We start from the raw sequence: 12,921 nt of genomic DNA, 5'->3' as shown, positions 1-12,921 counted from the left end.
CAACACATTTCTTTAATAAGTCAGCTTCTCATGTGGCAAATTTGTATAAACCACCTCCTGTTCCTTTTCTTCAATTAATTACTTGAGTGTATGAGAACTTGTGGCTTTCCTTGGTTGCCTTTGGGTCTACTCCTTCCTTGATGGTGGAAAGGTTAGGGGGATAACTTAGTGTTTTCTCCTATTTCTGATATACTCTTTCAAGCTGGAAGATTTACTCTTTTCATACATGATGGGATAGATATATTTTGTGCTCTCATTTGCCCTTTTATGTGCTTTAGCTTACTATTGTCAGAGGGGTATATATTTTGATTCTATAGACTAAATCTTTCTTTGGATATGTGGGGTTCCAGACTGGATCCTGTGTTCATTTTGAACAGATCACAATTTAATGTATTTGTTTGACCCTCACTCTTGCTCTGAGATATTCTTATTCCCCCCTGAACTTGTACATTGTTGGGCTTTATTCAGTAGATGCGTTGTTAGTGGGAGTACTCCTACTTTTAGTAACTCCCCTTATGGTACATGATGCTCCTCTTTTTTTATCCACAGATATTAGTGAGCATCCTGGAAGCATTGGAGTCATGAATTAATGTAACTGTTTCCTTTTTTCCTTGTTATGAGTCTCTAGACTTTCTTTAGCTTCTAGTGTGTCCTGAGTTTCATCTTTTCACAAATGTTTTACTTTTGGGAACAGAAATTTCAGGGTATATGGGTGGAAGATTAATCTTCCTTTCACAATAGCCTGTGGTTCAAGGTCTAGATCTATTGCAGGGAAATTGTTTGGAATGCATCATTATGTAGCCACAATTTGGGATCCAAACAAAAGTATATCTGTACATTGAATATTGTGATCCATTTGCCGTAGACACCAGTGAAAGATATATAGACTAAGACCTCTTAATTCCAATCCTGAGTTCTGGAACTTTACTGTCTGGATGGGACTGTTATATAATGAAGGTTATTCATTTACTGTTCCACCCTTGATACAGGAACTAAATTCTGATTGAAGAGAATACCTGTAATTGAAGAGATGTAATGTGGTTTCCACACTTGTGTACCACTCTTATTTTGGTACATTCTTGTTCTATGCAAATGCTTTTTGTATGGACAATGCTTTTGTTGGCCTCTCCACCTTCTCAGTATGGAATTATAGCTATATTGTTAGCAGATGTTAGGTATGTTTTGGAAGTTAACATTTTCCAAAAGTGAAAGTGTATTTCCAATAATACTTACCTCCACTGACACTCTTGCCTTTCCTCCCCATTAAGAGTCAGAGTTAGGCACTGGAATGGTGTCAATCTTGAAAAAATGATAAAATTAATTGAATTAGGTGCTTATATACAGTATCAGGATAGAATGTGTACTGATGTAGGTGGAGAGTGTATTGCCAATGGCAGTTGAGTGGGGTATAAAAGACTGGAGCAGGTGAGCTGGTCTGTCACCTTAAAGTTGATGTGGCCTCCTGTTATACATTCCACACTACCTGGAGTTGATTTGTCGCATGTGCAATTCACCCCTTTTGATAGTGAGTCCCCATCCTACCTCTGTGTAGACATTTGTTCCCAGTGTTGAAGTGTTAGATTTGAATGAACCAATCAACATAAGTTTGTTTTCATCTTCTGTCAATAATCCAAAACTTTTAAGAATTTTTTTACACCTCATTAGCTATGTGAAAATAAATTATGTAATTTATTCCTGTTTTATGTATCAATAAGCAGTGTATTTATTCTTAAAGTATTAAACAATGAAGTTTATTTACGGTAACTTGCTGAGGATACCCATTAGAGAAGTTAAGACTGTATAAAAGTCAATGTTAAATAATTATAATGTTCCATTTATTCTTTCTTTTGTTAAATCCCTAATGACTATGTCAGATGCTAACTGTATATCTTGCTTTGTGGAAGATAATAACTGGCTCATTTAATTGATTAAGTACTGTGATTTAAAATAGAAGTGAAAAGTTTATAATCAGAATGAAAATCAAGATGTGTTTAATACCCCTTCTTAGAAAAATTTCTAAAACAAAACATCCCTTATAACCATCAGACAGTTTCCAGTTGCCATATAAAAATTATGGTAAATGAGCCAACCAGCTGGGTTTGAAGAACCCAAAAAAGTGTGTAACAAAGTGGAAATTAACCCTATTTCAGGATCTTTTTATCTCCCTTCTCAAGGATGAATTCTAAATCAAAATTGCCCATTTATACTCTTGAAATATTTCCAGTTACAAAAATTACAGTAATCCAGCCAGCTATCTGTGAATGATGGAAGTCAAAGGTGGCCAGATGGCCAATCCCAGATTGCTGTAGGGTTTTGATTCTTGTGTAGTACTCAGGAATTTGTGTGGGTCTTAATTCTCAATTTTTGGATTGGTGGTGAAGATGGTAAGATCTTCATTCTACTCTCATCATGATGTCATTACTTTGTAGAGGAGGTTTTGGATGAAATTGACTTGCCAAGTATAGTCCAATTCATCTTAGCCATTCTACACCTCCAGATTTCCACCCTTGTGCTTTTATGAATTATGCATAAGGACAAAGAGTATTCCTGGCTCAGAAGTGGTGTGATTCCTCTCCTCTGATCTGGATCCATTCTCTCACTTTCTCCCCTTCCTCAGTGCACTCATCTTTTGCCAAACTTCAAAATAAAAGTTTAGTAGAGGAGTGTAAAGGGAGTTGTAGGCATCATGTGGGAATTCCATGCTGCTGTCAGTTGATAGATTATAAATTATGATGCATGATGATTTGCATGAGAGATACAATGGAATTATTATATTCCAATGAATGAGGAACTCAAGGCTTATGGCATACATAAAGAAAACGTTTGCATATAGAGGGCAGTACTGAAAAAGAATAGTTAATACTGTGAGAAGGGGTAAGTATCTATCAGAAATACATTTTAGGTGTAGGAAACTTGTAACACTGGTGGAGGTTAGAAAAATATTTATTTGGATTAGAAAGTGGCTAGGTGAGAAAAAATAACTTATTAATGGAGTCCAGTCAAAATGGACATTTGTTAATAGTGTTGTGCTTTTTATTAGTTACATTAATGATCTTTGTAGAGGCATAATTAGTAAAGTTTGCTGATGATATTAAACTCTTGGGTATTTTTAGCTGTGTTAAGGATATTGAGGTATTGTGAAAAACATATCTTTCCTATCCTCTATAATATGTTCAGTTAAAAGTGAACTATTCTTTGAGCATTGGGATATGTCTGCCTTATGACAGGAGTTGTGTTCATGATATTAATTACAAAACAATGCTAAATTTATGAAAAAAACATGTCATGATATTAAAAGAAGTGAAGCTTAGCACAAAGTGAAATAGAAGATGAACAGCCTTTCTTACAACAAATGTAGAACAAAAACAACATGTGCATACTTGCTTTTATGGTCTGATAGTGTCCCTTTTACTGGACTTTCTCCTTAAACAGCTTACTCATAAAGATTGTTTCAGTTAGACTGACTCTAGCATTCCATAGTTCACAAGAAACATCACATTTGCCCATGTCACTGATAATTCTCATTTTAATGTAGATGAGACAAAACATATAATATTGCAGCAGTTTCATCCCCATGAGCATAAAGGTATTATCAACTATAGAACAACAAAGGAATAAAGGCAACTACAAGGATATCAGCATGAGGGTTTTCTCAGTCGGATAGGTTCATATTAAATACTTTAATATTATAAGAACATAGAAACACATAGTATATTCATTTACCACAGTATTACAGAAATGAACTGTATCACCTAGTAGCTTGAACAAATAGAAAATGTTATTAATTTATAGTAACAATAAAGTAATACATTTAGGTAATTATAATTTGGCATGTTTAATATAGATGAGAAATCACTCAATGGCATTGCTAATAGTAGTTTAGTATGTATTTATAGATGCATTTATACTGATTATTGGTTTAAGAGGTAATTATGTTTTTACACATAAATCAATAGTAAGGCCTTTCTTAAAATATTGTGTACAGTCATTTTTGAGAAAATATATTGAATTATAGGAAATGGTTCATTGGAGAGCTACTAGAATGAATCCAAGGATAGAAAGGTTACCTTATGAGGATAAGATCTCTGAAATTATCTTTCTTTTGAAAAGAAGAAGAATCTTTCAGAAGTTATAGCTCTCTTATAATTGTCCAGAGTATTATGTTAATTTTTTCTAACTTTAATATCAAGAGGTGATCTTATTGCAACTTATAAGATTATTTGGGTTGTTGATAGGTTAAAGTTCTTTAGTTTCTTTATGTGGCATTGTGCAGACAATAGGATGAAAATATCCAAGTTTTAGATTTGAAAAAGACAGACTAGGTTGCATTGTACCTATTTTTATTTTCCTAACAGAATGATTAGTTCATGAGAGGCATGGGTATCAGGACTCAACAAGAGTTTAAGAGGGGAAGTTTATGGTTTTTCTGAAATATTAAAGGTGGATATTTTACTTTTTCTGAGTGGTAAATGTGTAGATAGAACTTTGAAGGACCAAATGGTTCCTTAATGTCTGTTATGAATTTTTCAGTTGATTTATTTTTTATTCAGGTTCAAAGGAGGTTTAGTGGTTATTCATGATGTCAGCAAGGAGGGCAAAGTGATTTTTATACTTCGAAGTCATGGGGATGATGTAATGTCACTTTCATGGTCAAGAAATACAAAGGTGAGTAAAACTCCATCAAAACACATGATAAAATAATGAGAAACAGGTACTGTAATAATTACTTTAAACTCATTAAATACATTTGTGCTTGTAATTTTACATTGTTCAGGACAATGAGTTTCAAGAATTGAGGAAAGTATCAAACTTTTGTTTTATTCTTAATATTAAGATATTGTATGTAGCTAGCTTAAAACTCTTTAACTACCAGATCATGCTCAGCAGTTGATGATTAAAATGTGCACCTTCTAAAATTAAACTGTTATGTTAAGTTAGTTGAAACACTGAATAGTGTTTATATTAAAGAACTAAAGAATTGCATGTATGTATATCTTACATTATGCAACTTAGTTATAAATTTGAAGAAGTTGTGTAACAAAATATGTAAACAATATTTATTTGAAATAGTTGTAACTTTGAATAAGTTATGTTTTACAAATTTGAACAAATTAATGTAACAATGTTATTAAATTCCAATAGAGTAATTATCTCCTTTCAAAATAGTAACTATTCTTGTCCAGTGCTGTTCTCTATTTGCAAACTTTTCTTTATGCATGCCACAAGCCTTATGCTCGTTCCTCATTGGAATTTGTACATTCCAGTGTGTTTCTCATCCAAATCATTGTGAAACATCTATTAACCAATAGTAGCATAGTATGCTAATGTGATGCATGCAACTCCATTTACAATTCTCTACTGAACCTTCACTTCTCATTTGGAAACTTTGAAATACAGACATTTTGTGTTTCACGGCTCCCGTGGGACAAATTTTTCATTTCAAGTAGTTCTGTATTTTGTTTTTGGTTATATATTACCACATTTATATAAATTGTAAATTCTGAAGTCAGCATTAATGGTTTGAGGATCACACCAACAACTGGCCTCGGGTGTGCGTGACTTACCTGTTGATCTTCCTAATTTTGACTATCGAGAAATTGAGTGTCACTTGGGTCACCCTTTGTCTGCTGATGTTGCCCAAGCTCCTTCAGATTGAGTTGACAGTTCTCAGCAAGTCAGTGATTTTGATTATTTTTTTCCTTCTCCCAAATTTTTTGTTCCTTCCCAATTCCAACCTGAAAATTCTCCTACATCTTTCCTGACTTTCACATATTTTGTATTTTAAGTTTATGATGTTTTGTTTTGTTCTCTTACTTCTTATTTTCATTATACTTTTTTGTTGCATGAACATTTTCTCAACCATTTTTGATATTCCTTTTGTATCACCAGTTGTTGGGTTTTTATTAACCTCTTTGGCAGGGTGGTTCCCAAATCTAATGTTAGTTTCCCATGTGCCCAATATTCTCATCTTTGTTTTACCATTACCACCCTTCTACAGTATCTGTCTTCTGTACATCTCCTCTCAGAGGCTCTCTACAGAAATCCCGAGAGATAAATTGTTGGTACCCTCCATCTTCTCACTTTCACTTTGGCTGTTTGGTAGGTATTTTACTGAGGTGTAAATGTAGAGATACAACCTCTTTCAGAGGGACACATTCTCACATATTGCAATGGGGTATCAAACCAATGCACTGTCCCTTAAAGGGGCTTTACTACTCCTTTCTCTTTCTGATCCCAAGAAAACTGGGGATTAGTGATTAGTCATGTGAAATGCCTACAGTGAGCAGTTTATGAATGATGGAACCTTGCATGGGATCCTCTTTCTGCTATCATTTTTCTTCCTCCTTATTGAGAGTCAACCTGCTCTGTTGGCTTGACAAAGCACATAAGTTGGTGGGTGTGCATCTGGATATTGTTTGTACTTGACCTTGGGAATGTGGTTTTCCGTGATTGCATTGGTTCTTCTCTGTTATGACCATATCAGATCCCTACAGTGGACAATTTATGAACAATGGAACCTTGCAAGGGATCTACACCAACATCAGTCAAGCTCTCCCTTTTCCATGTGATTTTGCTCCATTAAAGGGGACTCAGTTCAGAGATATTTGTTTCTGGATTTTGGTTCTTCTATACTGGTTACAGTTGTCCTCTCCCTTACTTTCTGTTTCTCTGGATTGGGGTATTCCACTATCATGATACATAGCTTCCTTGTTGATGGGACCTTATCTGGAGGGACTCTAGTCTGGCTTGTGTTAATTTACTCTCCACTTATCACAAGGACTTATCACTTTCTCCTTTTCTTTGACATTGTCTTTTACACTACCACTAACAGCAGTCCACCCTTTCAACTTTTGTGGCCTGTTTGTCTCAACCATAGCCTTCCATGCCACTTATACCTACTTCCTATTCTTTGTCCTCCTACCTTTCATCTTTTCCTTCAAATCTGGGTTCTTCCTTTAGTCGAGGTCATTTCATCATAATGTCCATTGTTAACACTACCAGTGACTACCCAGGAGGAACATTATTGTTGGATTTGTTTCCAACCAGTAAGGTTCCTCTTTGTCGAAAATAAAAAGGAGGCAAAGGTTCTTTAAGAGGCATTCATTCTCATGATTTTTTCCTGCCTCCCATTTCTCCTCACTCCGTTTCCTTTCTGTCTTTTTATGGTCTCCAAAAAAACTGGGGATTGGTGATTGGTTATTGATTTGTTGTGTCTCGTTCACTTCATCACATTCCAAGAGTTCACTATGGAGTCCTTTCTCACCCTGAGAATGGCATCTTTCCTGGGAATGTGGATGACAAAAATGGATGTCTCCAATTCATATCTCCACATCTCTATAGCCATTCAATTGTGACTTTATCTTTGGTTTATTTCTCTCAGAGTGGTTTAGCAGTTTTTGGACTCTGCCTTTTGAACTTGCATTAGCTCCATACATGTTTTGTTATGTCATTTATATCTTTCCTAAACACATTCATACTCTGGAGTTGCGGTTTCATCATTAATGTGGTTCTCCATGCCTTGACTCTTTCACCATTTGAACCACTTTCTTTGTGCTTCTTGTTTCATTTGTCTCTTAAGACCTATCTACTTCCCCTTTTGGCTTTCAGATGTTGCCAATCTGATTTGTTTGCAGTTGACGTTTTATGTATCCTTTATAATCCTACCTATTGTCTTCTTTATCCTCAATGTCCCTTTTTCCTTAAGATTGATGGGGCTTGGGAAGGTTGTTCCTCCTTTTCTTCCAATTTCTTACATTTCTTCTATTTTTACCCTTGTCCAGACTCTGATAGACTACTGTGTCCTGTCAGGGGTCTATTGTGTTATATTGCATACACAGCTATCCTTTGGGGTACACACAACCATCTTTTCATTCCCTGGCATTCCTCATCCCTGAGTGACCTTTCCTCCTCAGCCCTTAAAAGTTGGATCTGTCTTCTCAATTTTTTGGCCTACTCCTCTCCATTTTCTTGTACCTTGTTTCATGTGTTTTCCCATCAAATTTATCCTCTCACATTTTCCATCACTTCCCATCTTCGTTGACCATTGGAGGAGATTCTCTAAGCTAGCATGTGTCCCCATTATTTCCCATTACCTTCACCACATCAAGATTTTCTGCATATCTGGATATAATTTTTCTCCCGTGTACTCTGTGATTTCAGTGGGACTTTAACTAGTAAGTTTTGTTTCTTCCTTTTTTTTTTTTGTACAGATCCCCCTCTGAGGTAAGTAGGGCATGACAAGGTATTCTTTAACCTAAAATCCACACTATAAACCATGTTTACTTGTGCTCTGTCATCCATGGCTCCACTCAGTCACTGTAGATATGGGATGTTATGCAATATTAGTAGATGGTTATTTACCTCGAGATAGTTACTTCATAAATATGGCTGTTCATTACAATGCTACCCTTGGACTGCACAGGTAAAGCCTTTAGTGGATAACTGTGTATGATTTGCTTTTCAAAATAGACTATTGTAGTCACCCATTGCAATGTTTTCAATAATGATGTTTCTCTTGACTTTCCAATGTATTCTTATCCCTTTCTTTGAATGGAGTACAGAAGTCCTTGCCACTTTTCATTTCCAAGCTGCTTTGGTGATTGACTATGGAGGCACTCTCCTGAATGGTTTCCACTAAAAAGTTTGATATAACCATTTAATCAAGAGTAGGGCTGTGGTCTTCTGCTGGCATTTGTGTGACATGACCTCTACAGCAGTTGATTCATCCCCTTGATAGTGGACATGTCTTTATGATAATATTTATACTGTTACAAGAATTGATCCATCACCTTCTTGGATGCTGCTGCTTCCTTATACTATTTACATATTCTACAATATCCATAACCACTGGAGTTGATCTTTCACCTTACAAGCTAATGTTGCCTTCTTATACTATTTACACTATCATAGAGTTAATTCATCATCTAAGTGGTTGACATAGCCACCTACTATTCATTTATGCATACATTTGAATTGATCCATCAACTAGATGGTTGACACAACCCATGTTACAAGTTTCTTACATCTGTAATGTAGGTCATCTCTTTTGATTGGGAGCCCTCATCCTACCTTTTCATGGATGTTAGTTTCCAGCATTGAGGTGTTGGATTTGAGTGAACTAATCAACATAAGTCCTTGTACAAGTTGAATCCATCCTTTTAATTCTGTATAGCCAGCTCTGGCATGCTCTAGGGTGTTTATCTTTGTGTAGTACTCAGAAATTGAAGCAAATATTACATCCCAATTCTTGAGTTGGAGGTGAAGATGGTATGATCACCATCCAACCCTTACATTTATGTTGGGACCCTATAGAAGAGGTTTTGGATGCAGTTGATCTGTACCTTCCAATTTCCACTCTTGTGTTTTATGAATTATACACAAAGGCAAAGGGTATACCTGGCTCAAAAGTGTTGTGTTTCATCTCTTCCGATCTCCAAATCTCTTTCTCTTGTCATCAGAGGTATACTTCAGACATTTTTGGTGTGCTTTTATTTCCTCACATAGGCTTTTCTCCTTCTCAGTGTGGTATTCTAACTAATCTTCTGAGAGGAGTTAAGTACTCTATCAGAAGTTAATTTTTCTGTAGTGAAAATGTATTTCAAATAGGGACTTATGTCTGCTCACACTTCCCAGCCTTCCCCCCACTTCTTTGGTGCTCATACCTTCTGCCAAACTTTAAAGTGAAATCATGTGTCGTGTAAGCATTGCATTAGTTGATAGGTGACACATGATTATTTGCATGAGAGACACATTGGAATTATTATATTCCAACAAGGGAGGAGTACAAAGCTTGTGGCATGCATAAAGAAAATGTTTGCATATAGAAGGGAGCACTGAACAAGATTAACTAAACTTATGAGAGGAAGGATGTAAGTACTTATCAGTTATACATTTTCAGTATAGGAAAATTATGACTTTGGACAACACATGATAAACCTAATATAAAATTAGTAGAACATTTCATTGCCATTTTGTTGATAGTCTTGGTCAAGTATATTTTAGGTATTTTTTTTTGAGTCAAATCAGTGATTCTATACTTGGATGCTAGTTGTTTCCATTTTCATTTTTGAACCAAGGTACTTTTGGAAGGCTATTAGTTTTTACATACTGACTGAATGGCAGTTGTTTTTTTTAAGGTAGGAAATTATTGCCACATTCTGCAGAGTGTACATTTTTATGTATGGACTTGAATGAAGTCTGTGTTTTGTTTTGGAAGTTTGAACTTAATTTAGAGACTATGTGTTATTGTATACAGATTGGATTCCAGTTCTTTGTTTTGTTTAAAAATGTTATTTTAACCCCTATGTGTACAGGTGGGAGTCAACGTGTACATTCCATACAATTGCAGAGTGTTATATTACATAGTATTATGTATTTGATAACTGAGTTAACCTTGTATTGCTTATTTAGTGATAGTTTGTGGTAGAGGAGATTAAATATCAGATACAATATACAGGGAAACTTACAAAAGTTGAGAAGGGCATTTTGAACGTTCCATAAATTATGAGAATAAAATATGCAAACTGCCAATAAGCAACTTTTCTTATCACAAAAGTATCACCTTTCACTCTGATTTGTCAAGAGTCTAAGTTAGACTAACATCATCAATTCACAGGCATATCTTGAGTACTGTAATTTTTTGTGTACAACAGAATTGCACAGTATGCTCGAAGCTCATTGTATTTCATTTGAATACGCAGATTAACTTCTCCAGCATTTTAATATTTGTGAATTTTTTTTAACTATAGTTGACACTTTTTTTTGAAAGTTTTAGTCCCCTTATTATAAATTTAAATTTGACACTTTTATATATGTATCAAAACAACAGGTGGCAACCATTCATATTTCTCTTGGATGCAGTGCAGGATTGGGTACAGAAAGGTTCAAGAGGGTCTGAATCTTCCTTTTTGTAACAAATTTTCTGAAATAATTGGGAAATGTTAAAGAAAAGTGGCAACATTGACATAGAAAAACCCACCTACACCTCCTTTTCAGTCAGAAACACAACTACATTTCCAAATATCCTGTATTCAATTCATGCTTGCTTGAATGAAGCAATGTGGTGATCAAATAGTATAAACTTTACTATTTATATGTAAAAAAAATGAAATTGACTTGCACAAAAAGCAGTAATCAACAGTTCTTTGGATGAGAGTTTAAAAGCAGGAAAATAATTTGGTATAAATTCATGCAAAGTAAAAATAATAAAAACTTTGATTTTTTTTATCTGTAATCTGGCTTTACCAATTGGGATTTGGATTTAATGTGTTAATCCATGAAGCAGGTTACTCAGTCCAGTATTAGAAGAAAGACTGGAGAGGTGTTTGGTTATATAAAGGCTCTCCTTATGTGTCACGTTTAGTGATGTCAAATGATGTTAGATGGAGGTACCAAACAGTTAGAGGAGAAATTTGGGTTAAATGCTATAAAATCTAAAAGCAAATGAGACTTTCATGGGGTAAATGATTTTTGTCCAGTGTGCATGATCACTACAAGACTGGCTTAGGGTAACCACTAAAAAGATTAAATTCACAATGCCCTAGTAAACATTCCATCTCTAATGTGAAGTGAGTTTGTTGGAATGACCCTGTTCTCATTCAAAACTAATGTTGTATATAAATATATGAGGAGGTTTTTATCCATATGAAGGTATTGTATTTTTAAATTTTGTTTAAACTAAACTTTTATATGAATTTTCTGGTCTAATCCTTTAAGGTATGTGTATTTATGACTGAAATGCAAGTAAATCAGTAGCTTGGATAATTGCATGGATTAATCCTTAAAGGAATTCATATTTATAATATGAAATCAACAAATAAGGATGAGTTAATTTTGTGAATGTACAGACTCAACATTTCATTGTAGACATGATTAAATCTCTCTACAGAAAATGTTTAATTGACATATAGATGTGCATTGACAGGGTGTGTGGAATGGTTGAAGAAAACTTCTTGCTCAAAGTTGCTAGAAGAAGCAACTTTTCCTTTGGAAGATTTACTTGCCCCCCTTCCTGTTTTACACATAAAAGTTGAATACAACTTTCAGATACATTTAATTGCTGTGTCTGTTCTTGATTGGTATTACAATATACAGATATTGTTTACTTTGCTCCATGCGCTTACTTTTTTGTTGTGATTATGTTTCAGTCCTTCACCAGTTTAAACTAAAAGTGTTTTCTTTTGACTTTTAGCTTTGTTTTGTGAAGAATTTTTCCATACTTTGAATTTATGTTTGAATACAATTCAAATTTTATGGTGGAGGTTGACGATCTTCCCATCAATATGGAGGATAGTAATGTCGCTAGTTCCTAGCAAGGTAGGTTGACAGTATATACAAAGAAAGTTCAAGCCTTAATTTTCATGGACTTGGACACTTTCTCTTGACAGTGGATTCATTCTATCTTTCCCATGAAGATACATCTAAGGAAGAATTTATTCAGGGTAAAGATAATTCAATGAGTCGCATAATGCTGACAGTCAAGAGAGTTTGCCTATCTCACTGTTCATACACCTTAGTGATCAGGTATGTCAAATTTTAAATGTTTAGCCCTTGATTTCTTTTACCTTGTGAAGAACCTTGTTATGATTATTATGTTTTTTCTCCCTCATCCTGTGTCTGAATTCATGCTCAACCTTTTGGTGATCAATTGCTGTTGGGTGTGGATATGCCCTGTACCTCTGATTGTTGGACCAGTAATCTTTGGCTTAAGAGTGGGCCTTGATTTTCTTTTTGATTCCATACATCTGGATCCTCTTCTTCCCTTGTGTGGGTAAAATCCAGAGGCTTTGATCCACTTTAATAATTGTCAGTTTTCTAAGGTTCGTTTGGCCCTGACCACCCTTTTTGCATGTTATTTCTCCATTACAGTTGTTGTCTCAAGCTTTTCACCAGTCACCTGATCAATTTTCTCATGAACTCAGG

General features: G+C 34.9%; 1 protein-coding gene across 6 annotated transcripts in view; it reads left to right on the top strand.

The window, feature by feature from the left end:
• LOC143257066 (gem-associated protein 5-like) overlaps nucleotides 1–12,921 on the top strand; it is a 100,695-nt gene that overhangs the window by 14,590 nt on the left and 73,184 nt on the right. For all 6 annotated transcript variants that reach the window (XM_076515216.1, XM_076515206.1, XM_076515236.1 and 3 more), the window contains one exon: nucleotides 4,551–4,665. In XM_076515216.1, the coding sequence (XP_076371331.1) occupies nucleotides 4,551–4,665 (115 nt within the window). The remainder of the gene's footprint in view (nucleotides 1–4,550; nucleotides 4,666–12,921) is intronic.

Source organism: Tachypleus tridentatus, chromosome 1, assembly GCF_004210375.1.
Source record: "Tachypleus tridentatus isolate NWPU-2018 chromosome 1, ASM421037v1, whole genome shotgun sequence".
Lineage (NCBI taxonomy): Eukaryota > Metazoa > Arthropoda > Merostomata > Xiphosura > Limulidae > Tachypleus > Tachypleus tridentatus.
Note: the sequence above shows the minus strand (reverse complement) of the source record. Positions and strands in the feature narration are given on the sequence as shown.